This window comes from Perca fluviatilis, chromosome 8 (genome assembly GCF_010015445.1).
Source record: "Perca fluviatilis chromosome 8, GENO_Pfluv_1.0, whole genome shotgun sequence".
Lineage (NCBI taxonomy): Eukaryota > Metazoa > Chordata > Actinopteri > Perciformes > Percidae > Perca > Perca fluviatilis.
In genome coordinates, this window is record NC_053119.1 from 27,651,889 (window position 1) to 27,675,990 (window position 24,102).

A 24,102-nucleotide genomic window follows, 5' to 3' on the forward strand; every position below is an offset into this window, starting at 1 on the left:
TGAGGGTTTTTTAACATTAATATGAGTTCCCCCAGCCTGCCTATGGTCCCCCAGTGGCTAGAAATGGCGATAGGTGTAAACCGAGCCCTGGGTATCCTGCTCTGCCTTTGAGAAAATAAAAGCTCAGATGGGCCGATCTGGAATCTTCCCTTTATGACATCATAAGGGGAAAGGTTACCTCTCCTTTCTCTGCTTTGCCCGCCCAGAGAATTTGGCCCACTCATGAGAGAGAGAGAGACATCATGTCTTGCAAACAAGCGAAGCATGGCAGTTGGTCAAGGCCACACCCCCACTCTCCACCTTGCCCCCCCTCTCTCCTCCTCAATAGCTACAGACACAGAAATGGCACATACTAAGGAAAGCTCATTGTGGGACTGGCTCTAGTGGCTGTAATTCTGCACCAAGGCTGAATTTCGAGAAAGAGACTTTAGATACAGTATTAAGGGACCACTAAGGCCTATGTAAAAGCATCCAAAAAGCACCATGTCATGGGACCTTTAAAGAAGCAGCTGAAACCGAAAACCAAAAAGCGAAACTGTTTGACATGTTTGCTTGAAAATTTACTTAAAACGAATAGTTCATTATTTAAAAAAAAAAAAAAAAAATTGCTGATTCATTTTCTTTCAATCGACTAATCTTTTATTTAATAGCCATAGGCTAGTTGTTGTCCAAACATCTGAGTGATGTCTTGATAACTATTGAGTTTTCATTCTTCCAAAGACACGCTAAACCTAAGAAGGACCATAAACAAAAATCAAAGTGATATTTTGAATCGTTTTGAGATGAAAAGACATTGAGGGGAATCTGAGGACGGAAACAGCAGAATCAAAGTGTCATGTAGCTGCAGAGCTGTCACATCATCGTGGGTCACCTGAACATTTGTTTCTCTCCTGGGATTTTCCACCAGTTCCTCTTACAGGCTGTGAGTGTAGATGATGTAAGTATGAGACACTTTGTGGCTGGGTCTTTAATAGCGTACGTTCCAATAGCAGTGAAGCAGATATGCTGGTTTAATCCATTCCTCTGACATTTGGAGCTAAGTGCAACTCTTCCTCTCCCCTTCTCAGGCCCAAGCACCTGTCTGGACAACAATACCTGCTTGAATCCTTCATCACACAACTCTTAAAATCCCTCTTAATCCCTAAAATGTAGATCTTGTGTGTGTGTGTGTGTGTGTGTGTGTGTGTGTGTGTGTGTGTGTGTGTGTGTGTGTGTTCCAGCCCATTACATAGTTTGTATGCTAGATTTCTTTGTAATGTAGTTCCACTATGTTCCAGCATATACCTTCACAGCTTAACCTACATTAAACCATTGATCCGTGTCTTACCAATACAAATCTAGTGTGTTAAGCGTTTCCATAATCTGTCTCATGCTACCTGGATTTTCATATTGGAGAAATAATCCTGATGAAGCCGGAGGGGGGTAGAGTCACCTCAGGACCTGCTTAAAAGCTTCTTATCAGAGACCTGCATTCCCACAAGTTAACTATAAAGGGGAGTGATAGCCTTTCAACTCACAAGCCACAGCTTTAATTAAAGCTGCTTGTGGGGGAGATGAAGTACACTGGTGTGTATGAGTTGCCCCAAAAATTACATCAAACAACACTGCTCAGTCCAGAGTGATTTTTAAGTTCACTAAAGAAGAAAAAAAACGTATTAATCTCCTAAAAACTGCAAACATACACAGAACAAACCAAACTGTCAGCGGCCAGGAACAATGAATGATTAGTTCGACTATATACACGTGAAAATAAAAACCACCCAGGTCATCTTTGAGGGAATAAAAAAAAAATAAAATACTTCCCACAATAATGAATTAGTGTTTAACATATGTGTAGATTTAAATAAATCTGCATAAGAGTCATACCAATACCAGTAATGTCATATAACCTCAAAGTAATAAACAACAATAAACAAGTACATTTATACAAGTGAAATACAATTTGAAGGTACTTGTGCTTGACTGTATTGTACTATTTCTAGTTCTGCTGCTTTCTACTTTTTACTCTACTACATTTGACAGCTATAGTTACTTTTCAGATTAGGATCTTAGAAGAAAAATATGATATATAACTTAAGTTTTTAAAATACAGCACATTGTTAAAGTTAAACCGGTGCTTTCCAACCTTTTTGGCTCACGAACCCCTTGTTATGTTATGTTTCAGACATCTATGAGTCTGCAGCAGTTCCACCAAAGAAACATTTCCCCACTCACATGGTTTTATGTAACTGTTTAATGTGTAAAGAGGTAAAACTATTTTTTTAAATAACCAAAAGGCAAATATTCGATTAGATTTTTTCTTTCCTTCACTATTAAAGGTGCAGTAGGTAGGTAGGTAAGTTATAAAACTAACTTTCTGTCATATTTGCTGAAACTGCCCCTATGTTCCAGTAGAACTACATGAAGCAGGTAATTAAAAAAAACAATCTGGCTCCTCTGGCACCACCTACAGCCTGTAGTGTGATTTGCAAAAATCCACCACTCCCTGTTCAGATGCACCAATCAGGGCCAATCACTGCATGTCAATCACTGCTCATGCACACGCATTCATTCTCCCTTGTAGGGGGAGAGGCTTAGGAGACCGTTTTGGGCTTTAGTGGGTAGGGGGGAGGGACTGAGAAGTTGTTGATATTCAAATTTTTTGGCTAAGTCCTGGATCTTCGCAATCCTACCTACGGCACCTTTATTCATCTCACGGCGCCTCAGATTCATCTTGTGACCGTTTGGACGGGCCCGACCCCTATGATGGGAATCACTAAAACTAGTAAAATGCTACTCATACATGATGTATATGTTAAGACTGAGTATAATATATAAATATACATCGCCACACTTTTTACTTTTGAAGTACATTTTGCTGTAAATACCCATGTACTTTTACTGAAGTATGAATTCTTTTACGTAATGGAATATTTATATATAGTTGTACTGGTACTGGATCTGAATACAGCCCATCATCCATGTCAAATCACACAGCAGTTTTACACTTTTCCTCAAGATCACCGACTGCAACCATGAACATGACTCTAAATCTGACTTTCTTCTGTTCCTCAGCGGTTACATTTTGTTTTCGGGCAGAACTTGATACGTTGTCAGAGTGCTTGGCTTGGAAATTCCCTCTTTCTTATTGAGGCTGCACTTATATTGTGCTTTTGATAACTGGAACAGACATTTTGTGTTCAGTTTGCGATACAGCTTCGATGAAATGTTATTGCTCGCTTACAAAGTTTGGCTGCAATATGGCGCGGGGAGGGTGCTTTCCTCAGCTCTTCAAATTTTAAACACACAACAGGAAATTCACAAGGAGTAACAATATTCATAGGAGACCATATTAGCTCAGTCAGTGTCTGGGAATAGCTGTTTAAAGACCAAAACAATTTGCACTAGATGTCAGGAGCAAACATGTGTTACTATCACATGCAGTACCTTTAATGCAGTGTGAGAAACTATTTGAGAATATCTTTCCAAACTGATATTCAGATACGGAATAAAGGCCTGTCAGCAGAACATAATGAAATAGAGACCCAGAAGAACAAGATAATATTTTCTTTCAAGGAAGAAATAGGAAACGAGACTTGTAGCCAAAATCGTTTATTTTCCTTTTAGTTGCCATCAATATTCTTTTTTTGTCTTTACATAAAGCTCGTCACAAAGGAATACATACATTCATTAGGCAGGTCGAGTGAAGGTAACATGAGAGCTAGCAGACACCTAATTCTGTTTATTAATCATGACTTGGAAAAAAGAAACAAAACAAGGTGGCTGATTCTAAGTGTAGCCTAAGCCGGGCAAAAACATGGATCGAAAGAAAAGCAGAAGATGGGTAAACATATGACAGAAAGCAGTCAGTTTAAAAAAATCCCCACAGAAAGATAGACCACATTGTTAAGTGCCATTTATACTGTAGGAGTGGATATCAAAAGAGACTGCATTTACTAGTGTTTGGAGCTTGGTAAAAAAGCAGTACACACAAGGCGTTGCTACTGTACTTTTTCTAAAGCAAAGGTCATACTCAATGAAAGAGATCCTGTATGGACAGAAGTGAAAGATACGTGAGAGAAAGAAGAGGAGAGGGTGGTTTGTGCAGTTCATCAGTTGTAGAAAAGAAACGGGCTTTTAAAAAAAAAACATCAAAAAGTTATTGTGAACTATGGATATTTGCTCGTTAACAGTCACACCTGCTGCAACCTGGCAGCTTTAAACTTGGACACCCTTTTCGGGGCTTGCTGGGGCGGGACGACGTCAGGCGTCACCTCCTCCTGTTTCCTCTCCAGTATGGTGGGCAGAGCTGGTGGAGCGATGGTCAGATGGGGGACAGCTGACGGCATCGGCTCCTTTTCTACTACTGTACCGGAAAAGGCCTGGACGAGAGAAATTGCAGTAAGATACCGGCGCTGATGTGGTATGACTCGACTGATGGTTTAGATTCAAATTAAGACATACTTTATTTCCTCCTGCGAGAGGAAATTGTTGTTAGTTTATTACGCACATTACAAACAGGTCAGAAACACACACACACACACACACACACACACACACACACACACACACAAACACACTAATGGAGAGATGTCAGAGTGAGGGGGCTGCCCCGAGCAGTTGGGGGCTCTGTGCCTTGCTCAAGGGAACCTCGGCAGTGCCCAGGAGATGAACTGACACCTCTCCAGCTACCAGTCTACACTCTGTACTTGGTCCGCACGGAGACTTGAACCGGCGACCCTCCGGTTCGCTACGGACTGAGCTACTGCTCCTAAAGGAGTCTTAAAAGTATTTATACTGTTTTAATGCCGTTTTTTTAGGGTGGCACCTAAATCATGGTTGCAGCTGTCGACGTGGTCCTGCTCCGCGCCATGCTATGCCCTGCAGTGCCCTGCTACGCCATGAACTACTACAACTACTATTTGTAGTCATAGATCCATTATCTTTATTGTGACTATTATTGCCACTGGTCATCACACCCCCAACTGGCACCGTCAGACATCTCCTACCAAGAGCCTTGGGTTTTTCCACGCCACTGTCGCACTAAATGCTTGCTCTTGGGGGAATTACTGGAATTGTTGAGTCTTTGTAAATTATAGAGTGTAGCCTAAGACCTACTCTATCTGTAAAGTGTCTTGAGATAACGCTTGTTATGAATTGATGCTATAAATAAAATTGAATTTTCTTGTTCATATTGCCTCTTGTGACTAACGATTGTTCGACCACATGCAGCTCCTATTTTTTTTAAAGATTTTTTTGGGGGGCATTTTAAGCCTTTATTTGTATAGGACAGCTTAGACGTGAAAGGGGAGAGAGAAGGGGAATGACATGCAGCAAAGGGCCGCAGGTCGGAGTCGAACCCGTGGTCGCTGCGTCAAGGAGGGAACCTCTACATATGGGCGCCTGCTCTACCTGGGGAGCTAACCAGGGGCCATGCAACTCCAATTTTACCTTAAAGAGGCTTCTGTGGGAGTTTTATGTTCTCAGTAAGGGATGTGCGGCTCAATTTTTGTAAAATTGTTTCATAATATAGGAAAATTGCAGATTCCTTCACACTGTAATTGAGATTAAAGACTGTATGAAGAAACTTGACTGAGATCTGTTCAGACAAAAAAAAAAAAAAACTAAAAGACAACCATGTGTCGTTTACCTCAAATCGGCTGGCGGGGTGCTGTGGGACCGCCGTGGGACTGTCGTCACTGGTGTCGCTGTGCGTCGCCTCGTCGTGGCTGAAGCTGCGTCCAATCACCCGGCGCTCCTCGAAGTCCGCGGCGCTGCTCTCGCTGGTGTCGCTGCACACGCTGTTCTCTCGGCTACGAGACTTTAGGATGGACTTCCTGGGGACGGGCTCCCCGTTCTTCACATCCACAAACAACCTGACCAAAGACAGCAGACCAGTATTCACCAATCAGAGGAGAGCAACGTCCTCAAACAGACCTCCTAACTGAAATCAGCTGTTTTTAACCCTTGTGTTGTCCTCGGGTCAAATTTGACCCGTTTCCAAAGATGTTTTTATATCAGAAATATGGGTTTCTTACAACCAAATTGCCCCCAAAATAACTCGGATGCATGCATGTACGTCGGATGGAACCCATACAGCATTCCTTGCAGGTAAAATTAATACTTCCATTTCATAGCATTCGAAAAAAAATGTTTAATGAGGTTTTAAAACAGTATCCTAATTAAACTTTGACATAAACCAGTCTGTGATTCACTCAACATCCTCTGATCTTAAATATTAGCCAAAATAATTCATAATTTTTGCTTTTTAAAACTCAAAAATTAGGTATGATGGGATTTTAATGAGTTTTTTTTTACCATGAATAAAAAAAAATGTAAAAAGCGTTGAAAAAGGTGACAAAAACATTTTTAAAAATCATCAAAAGCAGTAAAAATAATAAAAACATAAAAGAATTCCTGGTCAACGGGAAGACAACACAAGGGTTAAATTGGGATATGTCTGAATTTAGTGTTTGTTTTTACCTGTAAATGTCCACTGGTGTTGTGATTTTGTGAAGTTCGTGATGGGAGAGTCCGTTGTTGTGGCCGTTTTTCTTCTTCTTCTTCGAGTGTTCCTTCTGCTCTTTCCTTTCACTGAACTTGAACATGGTGTTTTTTCCTGTGTTTATCCTCACCTGAAGCAGAAGACAGAGACAGGGGAAAGAGAAAGTCGCCAAAGCAGTTAATTAAACTGCAGAATATAAAGCAAAGAAGAAAAAATAGCTTTAACGACTAATTTGTAAAACAAAATACCCAAAGTGATTTATCACTCTTACCTTCTTGGGTTCGATTGTGTGAGAGAAAAAGATGGTAGGCAAACAGCTGCCTTCCTCTTGCTCTTCCTCGTCGTCTTCTCCCGCTTTCCTGTCTGCGCTCGGCGGCGCTTCACTGTGAGGCCTGGAGGTCCAGCTGGGCTTCAGACTCAGTCCGTTCACCGGGGGTGCGGCATCTCCCTCCTTCTCCTCTTCGGAGGAAACGGATGACGTGTCCTCGCCATTCAGGTCTGCATTATCGGATAATCTGGAGAAGAAACGGTTCCAAGAGACGTTTTCATTTTGCCTGAGGTTGGAAAATGTGCAACCATCGCGGCTACTAAGAAAACACCCCGAGTGTGTTCACCTACCTGTCCTGCTCATCTTGTAGCTCCTCCAGTTTCTCGAGTTCATCCAGTCGAGCCCACAACTCCTCCTCGGTCAAGGTGCCGTTTCCGCTGCCTCCATCTCCGCTCCCTCCTTCGTTCTCCTCTTTTAGATCCAACACGGCATCCATCTTGGGCATAGAATGTGGTTTGCGAGCTATTCTTTGCTTTCCTGTTAACAGCGGGTGAGACGGAGAAGAAATTCCTGAAATACTTTTCTCAGCCTAAATCTCAATCCGAGTTTGGTGTAGAATTAAGCTTACTTTGATTTGTAAAAAAAAAAGGGAAAAAAAAGTCAAATGAAGACAGAAGAAAGGCTGACGAAGTTACCTTTTGTGACAGCAGCGTCATCGTTTCCGGTGTCTTCTCTGATGTCAACGTAGTCCCCTTTAGTCTAAAAAGGAAGCAAAGTCAATACATCTGTCCCCATCTTCGTCTTAAGCAATATGTCATCTGGGAGACGACTTGTAGTAATGCAACATACGGATGAGATGGTTTCCAAATCCTTGCGTGCGTGGCAGCAAAGTTTGGCTTCATGTTAAAGTAACTAAGTACCGTCCTCCGGCGGCTGCACGTAAGGTAAGTACGGTTGCGTCAGTCGAATGTGCTCTCAGAGAGTTTGAAGCAGACGGACAAAAGCCAATGTGCAGAAACTGTCTGCAGGCTAACAGAGATTTAATTGGAACTTTTAATATACCAATGGCAATCAGCTGCTAAAGAGTTAAAATCCTAAACAAGTTAGAGGGGGGGAGAAATTGAAAAATGATGACACAAACAGTTCATAATATCTTCTGCCCTGAATACTACTCCGGATCATTAAATCTAGACAACAATTAAGCCCTTTCACTAATAGCAGCAGAGGGCCCTTGTTTCCATGGCGATCGGGAGCCCCTCCAGTCAGCACATCAACTGGAAGTGAGGAAAGGTCAAACACAGAAGGCCCGACAACTCAGCCGCTGTCTGACACATTTCAGCCAGCCATGTTTGTATTACAGCACTTAGCTCTGTAATAGCGGGGTGGGCAGGGTCAGGAGATAGGAGGAGGCGGGGGGGGGGCGGGGGAGGGATGGCAGACGGCTGCGAATGGGCTGTGGCAGCATGTTTCTGCTTCACTAAACACTCTAATAATGTTCACATCATAAATCGTTACTTGGGCCCATTTAACTTGATATGAGATTTTCTGAGACCTAGAACGAGCAGCGGGGAAAAAGACACACAACCCACGTTAGAATCGATAGCTTTCTTTTCTTCAAAAAAAAAAAAAACGTCTTGCACTCGATCAAACAGTAGTGTTGCATTTACAGGACTTGATTTGACTGCGGGAGAGGTCTGGAAAGGTATGAACTGCTCGTACAAGATTTACAACGGAGTGGCAGTGACAACAGTGGCATGTCAAATATGAGTGCAAGAGCAGCACAGCAAATAAGTGATGCGAATGGGACTTGCGGCTGGTAGCCCTTTAACCACATGTGAAATCAAGGACCCCGCGTACGCCTAAAATCACGCACGCGCCAAGATTTCAGTACAGTTGTTAGGAGCAGCTTTACAGTCCACTTAACATATCCTTAAAATAGACTAAATTCTACAAGCATCTCAAAAGTTTCTTCCGAAATGGTACGGCAAATAACGGCTCAGCTGAAAGGAAGTTTGTGACTTCAGTGACTCTTCAGACAAGCTCGATGCAACAACACCCTCTGCTGGATGAAGAAGGGCAGTGTCGATTACATTAAAATGAAACAATGACTCCTCTCTTTTGGAGAGAGGACAGGAAAGCAGTCTTTTGAAAAACGAGACTCACATTTCATCCTGTGATCGACAACTTTCTGAGCCTGCTTGGCAGAGCACTTGGCGAACCAGTTGTCGCCAAGCAACGCTGTGACCTCGTTTGTGTGCACCAGCTTCCCGGGCATGAAGGCCAAAGGGCCGAACGGCACCTGTTCATAGCAGAGGGGATGAAGAAATAGCCAGACGGAAGAGAAACAGTTAATAAAGCAGGTGGCAGAATGTGGACATGAAAGTAGGAGAAAAGAAGAAATAAAACTCAGAAAAATATGCAATATTTAGGGTCAACTTCTGCAAATTTAAAAGGTCCAATGTGTGGGAATTTCTCCCATCTAGCATTGAGATCATAATATCGCAATCAACTCTCTTGCGCCACGCAGTTCAAAGTATTATGTATTACAGCTACGGTAGACCTTCACGCTTTTTTTCTGATGACGCCGCTCTCCTGCTCTTTTCAATAGCCTTTTTCTTTTTCTGGGCGAAGAAGAAGACTCCTGTTCCTGAAATTTGGATTTTTAATACGTGTGGTCCTCCAGGTTTGCTTCTTCAAACTTGCCGGGGCCGGGAAGCGACGATATGTGACGGCGAAAACGCGAAAGGCGGAGCAGTAGGTCCCGTATGTCCCTTACCGGCTAACCTATTTCAAGATGGCGCATGAATATGGAGCGTCTACCCCAGTTCATGCGAATGCAAATGTAAAATTTCAAGCCGATAGGAATACTTTGAATTGATGGTGGTGGTAAATATTCATAAAAAAGGACAAGAACAACTAAACACGTTACACACTGGACCTTTAAGAATATCATCCCAGCTCATGGCTTGTAAACGGTGAACTGGCCATTTGCAACAGGCATTCATCTTAAAACTAACCTACACTGCACAAGTTGTGCAAGTGTGTGTTTCTTCTTGTGCATTTTGAATGAGGTCAGCACTCACCATGATGTCATAAGACAGCTGATCTGGAAGAGTTTTAAGGCGCTCATTCAGGGCTTCATAGTCACCTGACACCTTTTGCCTGCAAAGCATGGATTTACAATGGTGTTAGGCCAACAACTGTTCAAATTCATGATTTAAAGCCTCTCCTCTGAAGCAATTGTTGTCCAAATTAGTTTGTTTGACTTATTCTGGGATGTTAAACAGAACAATGGAAAGCAAACAATGGCTATGGAGTAATTAGGAAGTGCCTGTTTCCCCCTTCAGGGAAGAAGGGAGAAGAGTTCTCAAGATGTCGCTGGTATTCACCTGTATCTATTTGCCACGGAACAATGGAAAACTTCAGAGAAAATCACGACAGCAGAGTGACAAAAAGCAGCTAACATTATACTGTGATGCCGTCGTCCATGCAGATAAACAACACAGAAATATACTGTTACTCAAAAGGTTTAAAAAAGTCTAACATTTTTTGTTTGTTTTGAGATTGCCTACTTTCTCCAGTTAAAGTCACAACACCAGTTTGTAAATGTAACACATCTAGGAAGTTATGCAATGCCCTTTGCATGATAAACAAAGAGTGTCGTAGCCAGATGAAAGCAATGTGCTTCCAAAAGCCCTCATTATTAACTTCATTTTATACATTTTCCTCACTGGTTGCCTTATTGCAATGTACTAGAATAGTCTAGCGTAGAGCTGGGCAATATATCAATATTGTGATATGAGACTAGAGATCGTCTTAGATTTGGGATATCGTAATATTGTAATATGGCTGTGTTGTCTGTCCCTGGTTTTAAAGGCTGCATTACTGTAAAATGATGTCATTTTCTGAACTTACCAGACTGTTCTAGCTGTTCTATTATTTGCCTTTACCCACTTAAGTCATTATATCACATTACTGATGATTATTTATCAAAAATCTCATTGTGTAAATATTTTGTGAAAGCACCAATAGTCAACACTACAATATCGTTGCGGTATCGATATCGAGGCATTTAGTCAAAAATATCGTGAGATTTGATTTTGTCCATATCGCCCAGCCCTAATCCAGCGTTCCTTGTAATCTCAAACCTCTACCTTAAATATAGCGTATCAGATATTTGAGTCGTTTTTAGTCAAAAAGGAAAATGGGCCCTCAAACATAAACTGGTGAGTGTTGTTAGATTGTTGACTTAAAGTTGTTGCATATTTGTCATAAACATACAACAAAGAGTGTCTCAAATAATTGTTACCACAAAAAATACACTCGTCCACTTGTTTCAACCACTTGGTTTGACCGAGTGTGCTCCACCTGTAACTACAGACTGCAGGTGCATTGTACAAGTGCAGAGTTTAGAGACGTGTGCTAGACTTTTGGACCCACAGGACAATAATCTGGCATCACAACACTTGGATTCACAAACAGGCGAGAACTATTTTATGGTGTTTGGTTGCTCTTTGTCACCACCACTTTTTATTTGTTTTACTCAATAAAAGAAGTTTACTCAGTTTACTTGTACTTGCACATCCACGGGGGTGTTTTCAGTTAATCTGACCTAAAGGTATAATTTGCTACTTTTGTCGATTGGTGTTTGTTAACAACAGCGTTCAAAGTTGGCCAATGGACCTTTTTCACAGCCGACATTTTGACTCGTTATAGTAGGAAAAGCACAGCTGAAATTGATAACCTTAACGATGGCTCAATTCCATCAAGTGTCCCAGTGAGCTCTTTCAGTGAGTCAGCATGCACAATACCAGGGCCTCTCCTAAAGGCGGTTACACACCAACCAGACTGCCGACCGTCGGCAGAAAAGCCAGTCGGACCGATCAGTCTTCCCCGAGTTGGTCCAAAAAATGCCTCAGAACACACCGAAGAGACGAGACGTAATACGTCTCCATAACAGCAGGTGGCGCTAATCTGTATGGTTGCCCAAAAAATGAAAACCGGCAGCTGATTGGACAACCGCGTTGTTTCTGAAAACATTTTAAGCGAGAAATAGGCCATGCAGTTACTGAAGCTATCTTCATTTCAGGTCAACAAAGGTCAGTTTAAAAGATTTTCATCAGATTTTGAGAGACTCTAGTCATTCCACTTGCCATTTCCATTTCCAAGTTTGAATATATTGAATGAAAGTCTGAATGTATTAAATGAAAGTGTGTAGAAAGTGCAGCTACAGTGCTGTTACAGTCATTCCCCGGCTGCAATGGCGGTTCAGACAAAGAGAGCGCTGATGTGAGAGACCTGGAAATGCTGACCAATCAGAGCAGATTGGGATTTTTGGACGGGCTAAAGTGGAGCGTATCAGACAGGGTGAATACAGGTATATTCAGACAGAACAATACTGTGTTTTGAACATTTAAGCATGTAAACATGTGCTAGAAACCCAAAATACAAGTTTAAACCTGAAAATGAGCATAATATGGAACCTTTATGGTTGGCTGTGAACTGAAAATGCTCCTTCTTGCTACTGCAACTGTGTTTAGGAATCAGAAATAAACTGGCTAATTTTCATCATGTCAAGCATACTTGAAACAAATGCCTCCGATTGGTCTGGGACAGGGAGTGTCTAATTTGTGGATTTTTATCAGAGCAAGCACTCTAAACGCAAAGCATCAATATTGCACACAATCATGCTTGATTAATTGAGGAAGCCAAACTCATGGCTATTATTAGACAATAAATTATTCAGTAATAGCGTGGAGCTATACCAACTGTGTCTCGACTAAACACAAACTTCACTGAAGGAAATTAGCGGATAACGACAAAAGCTCCATTTCTGGTTGAATTATCCATTTAATTTCATTTTCAAATTGGTTGTATTCATAGAAATTGATCACTCAGGGACAAGCAAGTGCAGAGCCCTACAAATCTCGGCTGACCATTTGTTTTCATATAATATATCAAGGGTTGGGCAGATGGGCACCCAGATAGCTCAGTTGGTAGAGCGGGCGCTCAAATATAGAGGTTTACTCCTCGAAGCAGCAGGCCCGGCGAAGCAGCGGGTCCGGGTTCGATTCCGACCTGCAGACCCTTTGTTGCATGTCATCACCCCCTCTCATGTCTTCATATGTCCTGTCAAATAAAGGCCTAAAAATGCCCAAAAACATGCCTTTAACATTTAATAAGTAAATTCTAAGAATAATACTACTGAGCTTTTGAATGTCTTTTCTTTTCACAGATATTTAGTTTTCAGTTTGTTTGTTTTTATCTCCAAGGGAAGAGCTATCATATTAGAACCAGCATTAATTGAATAGCTTATTTTATTTGCCTCGTGGCGACATTTCTATTTATTTAATTTTTTTTAATAGTGCAGGGGTGACCGGGGAGTGTTGCAACACCGGGTTAGTGTGATCAATAACAAAAGATCTGCGGTGATGTAATCAATATCGTACACTCCCATTATATTGTACTGTCTTGAATACTATGGTTAGTCTTAATTTTTGTCTGAACAAGTGGCGCGACGGCAGTGGGTCGGGGGATGTGTTCATCTTTGTGAGATGTAGGTTTTGTATTTTGTTCCAAATTAAAAAAAATTTAAGATTGTTAATCTTAAAACGATCATACACTCCCATTTCCTTTTGAACTCACAGGAGAAGTGGCATGTCTCTGTGAGCAATGTTGGGGATTTTACGATTTAAGATTATTTTTTGCCTAGCGCTCATTGTATTGTAGATGCAATGGTTCGACTTACGATACCTAAAGTTGCCCTCGTTTAATTTGATGCTTTGCATTTCATGCTAACATCAAGCCCACATGCACATCGGTCAGTTCTGTGCCAACAAAGCCTGCCCCCCAGGGGCATCCATCTACATTTGCCAAAACTGTGACAGTGACTGAACCCTTATGTGACACATGCACATTCAGGAATACAGTGAACACTCACAGCAATTGTTTTTGTGCTAAATTTGAAGTTTTAGAAGATATAGGGCCAAGGTGTTTTTTTTTTTTTTTGTCACTTTAAATTGGTCAAATTTGTTCTTACATAAATTGGATAGTATGGATGTTATTTCAACAAATGACCTCTCATTGTTACATCTATCTCCAGCTAGTGTTACAACTCACCCCAATAGTGGGGTAGTTTGTAACAGAACTCTTTGTATTTGACAATAACTCACATAACCTGATTTTGGGAAGTAGAAATCCAAGTGAGTGTTTTTTTTGGGGGGCTTTTTTGGCCTTTATTCAATAGGACAGCTGAAGACAGGAAAGGGGGGAAGAGGGGATGGCATGCAGCAAAAGGGCCACGGGTCGGAATCAAACCGGGCCGCTGCAGTAAGGACTGAGCCTTATCCAAGCAAATTTTATTCGTAGAAGATAAATATGGGTACTGTTAGTGCTTGGCAGTATGACCAAAAATTTGTACCACGGTATTATTAAAGATTCTGGCTTTTTCACTGCATTATTTTTTTTGCCTGACTGGACCTTTATATAGATTTATAGTTGTTTTTTTCCACTGACCGGAGTACATTGAATATGAAAAACATTTTAATGTCATCATGTACTGAAAGCTTTGATTACTATAGTTTATATAGTTAGGTTTGCTTTGCACCACAAACTTATTCAATATGTGAAGGAATCAGAATGAATGAAACAGTTGCAGAATAAACAATTTTTATTGTGGAAATTTTTATTTTTATTGCGTCGTAGTAAAACAAATGACTTACAAATGAAAAGATATGTCAACAACTTTAACATTGTTTACTTTACAAAACAAAATAGTTTAAGATAGTGGTATAAAACCTATAAACTGACCACAGGTCTGCTCTTGTGGCCGACAGTAAGTAGCTCCAGCTTTCTTCGGCGTTATAATTGGGCTAGCAGTTTGGCTAGTATTTTCGCCCCCAGCAGGACATACGTCGAATCCAGTATTTCAATCATTGTTCTGAACCCGTCTTTTTCAACTGTCTCTAGCATGTACCATGTCCTTGTCTGGTGGATTTTTCTTGCATTCGTAGTGTCGCTCCACTGCTTGCTTTTCGGAGGCGACGGTAACGAGTAAGTTAAGTTGTGTTTGGTTTTTAACACCAAAAAATTGTTACATTTCTCTTTTCTGTTCTTGAATGTGCACTAGTGAAGGAGCATCTCCCAGCTCATAACAAACTATTCTACCTGGCTAGCTGTTGTAACGTTACCCAGCATGCCGTTTGGGGGTGTAAATTTGTAAATTTACAATTATTAGTCTTACAAATTGTTTATGTGTCACAAAATGTTCTGTGCAATGGTGTTTTACCCTGTTAAAGAGTTAGTTGCTGCTTATTAATTGTTGTCAGTAGCCTATGATTGTGTGTAGTCTGGGTCAACGGAGTACCTTTATAAGATAATTGCCTGACCGATGTTCCCGACCTTCCACTCTCGGCGTGTTGTCGTTATAAAACTCTGTCCCTTTCGGAAAACAACAAACTTCAAGCAAGCCTCACGCTGAAAATGGCAAGTTTTAAAGAATATTTGGATTGTGCAATACGGCAGGTCTGCTTGATTCTTTTGGGGAATGAATGCAAAAAATGTACAAAGAATATGTTTACGGTATTTACTCTCTAACTGGGACGTTTTGGGACTGATTGGTGGAGATTTACTGTGGACAAAATCCACACGGCGATACACTGGTAAAATCAAATTATGTTTAACCATGTATCCAGCTAATTTAAATAGCTCACATTACTGTATTGTGTGAACAGTTGACTTTGTTTAATATTGTACATGTCGTTTTCTTTTGCTGGGTGCAAATGTTCCACCAAAACAAGTTCCTTCCCGAGACCATTTTGCAGAGCCATCGTCTCTGCGTCAGGAGCACGATTGTGATTGGTTTAAAGAACTGCAAACAACGTAGACCATTTTGTTCCACCTATCCCAGAATCTATGTGTGGTGTAGCCAGACCTTTCTCCACGGCGCTGTGGAGATAGGCCTGGCAATGCAAGACTAATTGTTGAGTAATAAAGGTATGGCCTACTCATGAGTGAAAAGGGTACGCACTTAATATGGGTCTCTTCTCAAAACACTCACAGCTTAGCCCGCCAGAAGAGCTGTTCGCGGCTATGCTATGTGTAGTGGAATGTGAAAATTCATACGTACGGGAAATTAAAAACCAGTATGCTGCCAAGCACTAGGAACCGTGTACGAAAGATTGAGAGATCTAACACAAACAACCACTGAGTTACTGATGCTCAAAACAAAAAAGGTGTTACTTACTACCATCCCTGGTCTCCACACAAAAGCAAGCAAAAAAAATAAAGAATGCTATCACTATGCAACTGTTGAAATAGAACATGGGATTTCTTAATGCTTACCAGTGTTGAATCCGACTTTCACAGTCTTTCACCACCTGTTTTTAGGGCAGATAATTTCAATTCAAATCATGTGGAAAATCTCTTAAATGTACACACAGTCTTGTATTAAGGCTTTAATAGCCTAAAGGAGTAAATGGTAAAATGACAACTGTGATTATTGCCACAGGCAGATTTTTCCTGTCCTCCTTTTATGTTTACTTTCACCGGTGATGCAAATGCTACAAAGCTAGCTAATACACAACTTATTAAAGAAAAGAATAATCACACACACACACACACACACACACACACACACACACACACACACACACACACACACACACACACACACACACACAAACACACAAACACACAAACACACAGGGAAACAGACAAAAACAGCCAACCACATGAAGGAAGCAGGACAGGAAGGCAAACACAGCTGTCAAAACTAGGCTAACGTTACATCCAAATGGTCAGGACATCTGCACTTACACCCTTTCAGTGTGAGATAGGGCGATATATCATGTACATGTAAACCAAAATGTTCCAACGTTTGTTGCTTGCTAAACTTTCTCAGTGTTTATACAGATTCCTAATCAAAAAGTGAAACTTCTCAGATCGTATTGTTGCAAGTCTGGGACTTCCTGTATTGACTATCTGTGGAATAACTGTTAACGTGTTAAAACAGTAAGCTGGTCGACAGTTAATAAAAACGTTCAAAGTCAGTTTCCCAAAGTCTAGAGGACAACAAATCCGTTAAGCCTCAAGTAAAACTAGCAGCGGAGAACAGAAACTAAAAAACACACCTCCCTGCAGGCAACATTTGCGTAACAAGATCTTGAACATGCGAGTGGCTGCAAGGGGAAGCTTCTCGAACACGGACAGTCAAAGCAATAACCTCACAACTTGTTAATATGACATATTTCTTAGTGCAATTAGCGGACAAACGTCTATATTTCATGTAAAGAGCACTTTAGTAACGTTAGATCCACTCGTGGTTTGAAGACCCTTGCTGTTAGTGCAGCGCGTGGTTTGGCTAACGTTTCAGACGTTAGTTCACGTTAACGTTAGCCAGCTACTGGTTTTCGTGTCAACTGGTCACCTTACCTTTTCGTTTTCCTCTCGGAGCCTGGCAACTCCGCCGAGATGCCCTATATTCATTTTACCTTTTTCAGCCATTGTCAACCCACGTGCACAACAGGAATATGTGGTGTTTTGTGACCCCAAAAACAAAGCTCAGGGGTTGTTGTGAGTCCTAAAGAAGTGTTTATGAATGCAGCAGCAGCTATTCCTGAGACCCGTTCTGCTTGTATTCATCAATGAGGCAGCGGTAATAATCCTCACTTTCGGAAGTGATACCATTTCACACTCTCATTTCAAGATTTCTGCATGCTTTTCCAAAAATATCCACGGTTTTAAGATCCAAAGATTAGCAAATATTCCCCGTCACTCGCGCTGCGACATGCACCTCGGTTCATCGCATGGGTCCAATGTCAAGAAGACAAAATAACACCGGAACTTCCGTTCAAAATATTCAAAATAAAACATGGCATTGGTATGTCGCTTTTAAGTAGGCTATATTAAAATACCAACATAGAATGAACAAAACACCAATGAATGAACCGAGGTAAACCTGTAATTGAATTGGTAAATTAACAACAACAAAAAAGTTTTTTTTGGGTCCCTATAGGGGTCTGAGGGCAGTTGACAATCAAGACTAGCGTAAAAGTATGGAAATATTGTCAGCAAAATGTCACAAAAATACTCATCATAAGGAATGGTAGTGTTAAATTATTGCTTTATTGTTGTATTTGTATGTTGTATTGCGTGGTACATTGTATTGTTGCATTTCATCCTTTGTCATCATTGTTTATGAAAATGAAGAATTATGCTGAACTATGTCTGTCCCAGCTAATCCTCCTTGCACGCTTAATGTTAGATTTCTATCCAAAAAGACATGTTAAAAATGTTAATGACATCATTACTGGTCATCACAAACTAGAGTATATCTTAAAAAAATAATAATTATAATCTAAAATCACTATTGATTTTGACAGCATTATAATTTCGATTTCAATATTTATGTAGATGACAGCAACAACTCAGAATCAGATACAAAACATGTTTCATAAGTTTACTGGAATCTTTTGATTTTTTTGACTATCTTTTGACTATGCATACAAAGGGTGACACTCTTGACCTTGTCTTTTCCAAAGGTCTTGATGTTCTAATAACAGCTCCTATATGTTGCTATTTCCAATCATTATTGCATATTTTTTGATTACATGTGCTCCGTTGAACAGATGAATATGGCTAGATTCATTAATAGTTGCATTGATGCTGACACTGCAGTGTTAATTCTTTGAGTTCATTTAAATGCATTCTTGGGTAGTTTAATAATAGTGTGTTGTTTTATAAATTAAGACAGTTTTGTGTGCATGCAAACTGTTATTGTGCAGCATAACTGTCAAATGAATGCAGTTGGGTAAACGGTACATTTCAATCTGAAATGTAGTGGAGTAGAAGGATAATGTAGCATAAGATGGATACATTCACGTAAAAAACAAGCATCTCTAAACATCTCTCTTTCTTTAGTCCCGTTTAATACTTTTATTTTGAAGACAAAACATTGCATTTTCCGTTTTTTAGCCATATGAAGTCGCAGCTGTTCCTCTGTGTCTCCCAGTGTACTCTGGGTAAATGAAGGATGTTTGCACAAATGTAAACAGTCGACATAAATGCCTAGCAAGCTAAAAATCCTGCAGCACTGACCAACACACAGTAAAATAGTGACGAGCGCAACCACTGTCAGAGATGTATCTATAGATACATCTTATAGATAAGAAAAGGAGCTGTTTGGTCGCCTGTAGGCTTCCTGCACACACAGATATAACATTTAAAAACACACACGTATTCACATAATAGCCCACATAGTTATCAGTAGATATAGCCTTAGTTAGCTCAGACAGGTCAGTTGTGATAAACAAGTTAGGTTTCAGAAAATGAATAGGAAAATCCTCCCATGGTTCCAGCCCCCTTGTTGTTAGACGCTCATTGGCTGTTTTTGTTGCCTTTAATTGCTGTCGGAAATATCAAAGAACCTGGCATAATAGCAAAAACAAATGATGCACTGTGAATCAAGAACCCCTTCAAAACATAATCCATAATTGACCTCTTATGTTCGGTATGGGAACGAGATGTCCCTTAATTTGTCCATTCATTTGAAAAGTCATACCACTTGAAAAGCCTTTACTATAAGAAGTTATAAGGGATAAGCAACTTTCCCCAAAAATTACACATTAATCTGAGATATTTGACAAGTAGGCTACATTTCCATTATCAATTTAACTCCTAATAACCCCCTTTAGTCACAAAGCCTTTAATTAACAAATGTATCCTGAATTATGAGTTTAAGATATTATTAATAATTAGGCCTTTTATAATAATTCAAATAATTAAATTTGCTGTGTTATACTATTACGGTAGAATAACAGAATAATATCCTTATTCTCTACTTTGTCTAAATTTTTTTTCTGTAATTATGTGATGAGCATTTTCAGTGACTTACTGACCTAACTAACCTAAAACTTGTATCTTTGGTTGTTTTCATACACTGGTTGTTTTCCTATCAAAATGCAGGGAATTCTATATGGGGATTGGCCGAATGTTCCTGAACGCACCATTTGTGTTGTTCCCATCAGGCATTGCGGCCATAGTCAGCTCAGAAATTAAAGAGTAACCGGCTAATCAGAAAAATAGTTGATACATCATAATAACATTATAACAACAGCCATACAGATATTGATGAGGATTTCACAACACAGCAAGGTAAGCCTATAATGTTTACTGTGATTATTACAGCAGGCTTGGCCGAATGGCTAATGTTTTGTTGAAATGGGCTGTGGATGCTACAATGAAACGTTAACCTTTGCCTTTTATGAAGATTTCTGATGTAATCAGAGCTATCACACTACTATATTGGTATCTGTCAATGATTTCTTTAGAACATTTCTATGTGCCACAATATTCAATACACGCAGGACCATGTTTAGTCTTCTATGTTTGAAATTCTTTAGTGTATGTCAGTGTCTGATGGGATTTTCTAAATTGTTGATTTGTGAATAGCCAACAACAAATACTTGTATTTTAACTATTCTAACTTGGCAGTATTTTCCCGATTTCTTATTCTATGCTTATTGTTAGATTTTTAAGCGTCTTACAGTTATACTTTCTGTAATGTCTCCTAAAAGTATATAACTCTGATCCACAGTATGAGTCATCGAATTGATGATGTCATGAAGCTGTGTTCAGAGTTATCTGCCAATCAGCAAATCCAGACCACGGTGAAAGGCTCAGGGAAGGGAGCAGCAGCAGCTGGTGGACTGGCCTTCGCTGGAGGGTTAGTTGGGGGCCCTCTTGGTATTGCAGTGGGTAAGTGGGATCTAACTTACAGAAATATACAAAATGTACAGTATATGTTATGTACAATCATAATTCAACAAATTTCAAACCCTCTTCCCCTGTAGGCGGTGCTGTTGGAGGCCTGCTGGGCTGCTGGCTGACCAGTGGACAATTCAAACCGCTGCCTCAGATCATCATGGAGCTCAGTCCTCAGCAGCAGCAGAAGCTTTACGATGATCTTATGGTCGTCCTGGGAGACGTTCAGTGGACAGATTTGGCTCAGCTAACTGCTCTGGTGATGGGCAACGCCACCTTGAAGCAGCAACTTACAGCCGCCCTTCTCGGGTATATTTCCAAGGAGCTCCAGGCGGAGGTGCACTACGTGGATTAGTGTCTGTGGAAAAACTGGGATAACCTGACTCAGGGGCGCACGTGCTCAGGAGGACGGAGTCTTTGAAAAATAATGTGAACTGGTGTTATGAAGTTGGAGAGACTTTTTTCATCAAATGTCAAATCACATTTTGTAAAATTGCACAGATATCACAGTCCTGGCAACAGGTTAGACTGGGTAACATGAGGTTAGCAAATGACTGGATTAATTTATTATGTGAGGTGCACCCATCAGTTGAAGGAATTATTTATTCATTAAGCCTTTGATGATCCTGATAATCATGGTTCAGATACAAAGATTTCAATTCTATGGATTATGCACTTAACTGTACAGTGTGGAATGTTTTTGATTTGATAATTTATTAAGTTTAAGACTAGGAATTGACCAGTATATGTGCACAGTATATTATATTTAAATGATTTCATGAATAAAAAAAAAAGGCTTGTGTATTTCTCTGGTTCAGTTTTCCACAGCACACTTATTCATCAGGATTACATCCATCTGTGATTCGAGTGTGAAACGATAGTGCTTTAAATTACTTGGCAGTTCACTCTTTGCTGCTGAAATTACTGGTATAAAATTGTCATCTTTTCCGACACAAACCCATTAAAGTAACAAAAGGGCCCTTTGACTTTCTTAAGAGTCATATCGAGGCTAAGACTTTCCCGATTCAAAAAAATTTAAATAACAATGGAATAAGAAAAACCTATAGAGATAAAGTACTTTATTAATCCCAATATAAAAATGAAATTAATCAAAGACATTAAACTAAATGATGCAGAACAATGTAAGAAAAAAAACTGACTTTTTACGAGTGAAAAGATGCAATAACTCATTCATAGAGTTGGAAATATGTCTTTATTAGTAACTACACATATTTTATTGCACCCTCAACACTCACACGGAGCCATCAAAAAAAAATACATATTACATAGAGGAACTGAGATAGAGCTCCAGTATTTATCCCACCAAGAGTGTGTCCTCATCAGGGAATACATAGTAGGGAACCTCCAGGTTAAGAGGCGCTGGTCCCTTTCTTATTCTTCCTGAAGCATCGTAGTGGGAGCCGTGGCAGGGACAGTAGTAGCCTCCGAAGTCTCCAGCGTTGGCGATGGGCACACAACCCAGATGGGTGCACACACCGAGGACGACCATCCACTTGGGGTTAATCACTCTATCCTTGTCATGCTGGGGGTCACGCAGCTCCGACATATTCACACCCTCCTCTGTGGCGATTTCCTTCTCTGTGCGGTGGCGGACAAACAGGGGCTTTCCTCTCCACTTGAAGGTCATGTTTTTGCCTTCAGGGATCTCACTGAGCTTGATCTCAATCTGGGATAGGGCCAGGACATCTGCTGTCGCACTCATTGAGGAGAGAAACTGGGTGACCACGGTTTTGGCTGCATACACACCAACCACAGTGGTCGCTCCAGTGAAAAGGTAAGAGAACGACCTTCTTGCGTCACTGCTGTCCTGGGAGGACTTGTTGGGGTCGGTAACCTCGGGGCGACGGTAGTCTGTAAAGTCAGGAATCTTGATATCGGTGTGGGCAAGGCGGATCCCCCCAGCAGCTGGAAATGAGACATAAGATGCAGTTTTTAAAAAGGTCCCATGGCATGAAAATTTCACTTTATGATATTTAACATTAATATGCGTTCCCCCAGCCTGCCTATGGTCCCCCAGTGGCTAGAAATGGCGATAGGTGTAAACCGGGCCCTGGGTATCCTGCTCTACCTTTGAGAAAATGAAAGCTCAGATGGGCCAATCTGGATTCTGACCTCATAAGGAGCAAGGTTACCTCCCCTTTCTCTGCTTTGCCCGCCCAGAGAATTTGGCCCACCCATGAGAGAGAGACATCATGGCTTTCAAAAGAGCAAAGTGGCAGTTGGTCAAAGCCACACCCCCACCCTCCACCTTGCCCCCCCTCTCTCCTCCTCAATAGCTACAGACACAGAAATGGCACATACTAAGGAAAGCTCATTGTGGGACTGACTCTAGTTGCTGTAATTCTGCACCAAGGCTGAATTTTGGGAAAGAGACTTCAGATACAGTATTGGGGGACCACTAAGGTCTATATAAAAGAGACTTCAGATACAGTATTAGGGGACCACTAAGCCTTATAGAAAAGCATCCAAAGAGCACCATGTCATGGGACCTTTAAAGACAAAAACAGCAGATGGATTGTAAAATATACAGCATCTTACAAAAACATTTAAAAGTAATGCATTTCTCTTTCACACCGTGTCCTCCTATAGGTTTAATTAATAGAAGATCTAATAATAAACCACACAAACTAAATGATTTCTGTTGCATTAATGTGACCTTGGAAATTGGATCACTTCACTTTAAAAATGGTAAAGACATTTTAAAAATTCTAATTTGGGATTAAATTAATAATATGCAGTATAATACTGGTTATACTGTATCCATACGCATTGCCGTTCGATTACTGAAACCAAAGACACCATTTTAATTACAATATCATACCAGTCAAGGATATGAACTTTCCCTTACATGGGCTACAATACAGCACATCAGATCAGGTCTAAACTGGATCTATAAATCATGACACTGTCAGTGTCGCTGCTAACAATTGTCGATTGATCTGATTATTTTTGTTTTCGAATAAGCCAATTAAAGTTGACATTGTTAAATTGCCTGTTGTCCGTCCAGTCCAAAAACCGAAGATTTTAGTTTGCTATCACTGAAAACCAGCAAATATTTACATTGATAAGCTGGAGCCAGTGAATATTCGATGTTTTCTGTCGATCACAATTAGTAATAAGTCAGTAAGTCCAGTTTTTGTGTTATGACGCAGTTCAATAAACTGCAAGGATTGCCACACACATCCATCTTTCACCCCCCCCCCGCCCCCCTTCCCTTACCAGCAGCAGGCGCCAAGTCCTTCGCTCCAGGTTTCACCAGGCTTTTAACTGCGTGTTTTGTTGAATGCAAGTAAGGGGCAAGAGCCCCGGACCGGGCGGCCACGGACATCATGTCTGCTCAAAATAAGAGATCCCCACACCGCAGCTGGGGGACAAGTTCTTCTTGTGTACAAACTTCACGTGCATTGATGCTGCTTTACCTGAAACAACCCCGCCTTTAAAACGTACGGTCTGACCAAAGCGCTCCTTTCCTAATATATCGCGTTTTTACATAGTTTTGAGGTTATTATTCATGCTAGAATCACACTTTATAGATTCAGTGTTGATATATGGCGATAGTTAGATATAC

At 40.6% G+C, this 24,102-nt stretch overlaps 3 protein-coding genes across 3 annotated transcripts; 1 reads left to right on the forward strand and 2 right to left on the reverse strand.

Annotated features, from left to right (window-relative positions):
• Positions 1-3,575: 3,575 nt before the first annotated feature.
• On the reverse strand, positions 3,576-17,584 carry uri1 (URI1 prefoldin like chaperone). The gene is made up of 11 exons (XM_039809138.1): positions 17,184-17,584; positions 16,095-16,129; positions 9,836-9,914; positions 8,842-9,051; positions 7,602-7,622; positions 7,448-7,511; positions 7,103-7,289; positions 6,756-6,999; positions 6,463-6,614; positions 5,630-5,855; positions 3,576-4,361 (listed from the first exon to the last, which is right to left on the reverse strand). The coding sequence occupies exons 1-11, from the start codon at positions 17,253-17,255 to the stop codon at positions 4,173-4,175; spliced, it is 1,479 nt and encodes a 492-aa protein (XP_039665072.1). The 5' UTR covers positions 17,256-17,584; the 3' UTR covers positions 3,576-4,172.
• A 2,168-nt stretch (positions 17,585-19,752) lies between these two features.
• zgc:112052 (protein C19orf12 homolog) lies at positions 19,753-21,317 on the forward strand. The gene is made up of 3 exons (XM_039809513.1): positions 19,753-19,904; positions 20,347-20,507; positions 20,603-21,317. Exons 2-3 carry the CDS (start codon positions 20,348-20,350, stop codon positions 20,866-20,868), a joined length of 426 nt encoding a protein of 141 aa, XP_039665447.1. The 5' UTR covers positions 19,753-19,904; position 20,347; the 3' UTR covers positions 20,869-21,317.
• Positions 21,318-21,709: 392 nt separating this feature from the next.
• On the reverse strand, positions 21,710-23,970 carry LOC120564488 (cytochrome b-c1 complex subunit Rieske, mitochondrial-like). The gene is made up of 2 exons (XM_039809512.1): positions 23,754-23,970; positions 21,710-22,439 (listed from the first exon to the last, which is right to left on the reverse strand). The coding sequence occupies exons 1-2, from the start codon at positions 23,863-23,865 to the stop codon at positions 21,829-21,831; spliced, it is 723 nt and encodes a 240-aa protein (XP_039665446.1). The 5' UTR covers positions 23,866-23,970; the 3' UTR covers positions 21,710-21,828.
• Positions 23,971-24,102: the final 132 nt, after the last annotated feature.

Coding starts and splice junctions, on each gene's coding strand:
- uri1 (XM_039809138.1), bottom strand. CDS start 17,255: ATGGCTGAAAAAGGTAAAATGAATATAGGGCATCTCGGCGGAGTTGCC. Junction 9,915..16,094: donor GAAAGTCGGATTCAACACTG/GTAAGCATTAAG, acceptor CATGCTTTGCAG/GCAAAAGGTGTCAGGTGACT. Junction 9,052..9,835: donor AGCTGTCTTATGACATCATG/GTGAGTGCTGAC, acceptor TGCTATGAACAG/GTGCCGTTCGGCCCTTTGGC.
- zgc:112052 (XM_039809513.1), top strand. CDS start 20,348: ATGAGTCATCGAATTGATGATGTCATGAAGCTGTGTTCAGAGTTATCT. Junction 20,508..20,602: donor CCCTCTTGGTATTGCAGTGG/GTAAGTGGGATC, acceptor CTTCCCCTGTAG/GCGGTGCTGTTGGAGGCCTG.
- LOC120564488 (XM_039809512.1), bottom strand. CDS start 23,865: ATGATGTCCGTGGCCGCCCGGTCCGGGGCTCTTGCCCCTTACTTGCAT. Junction 22,440..23,753: donor GGACTTGGCGCCTGCTGCTG/GTAAGGGAAGGG, acceptor TCTCATTTCCAG/CTGCTGGGGGGATCCGCCTT.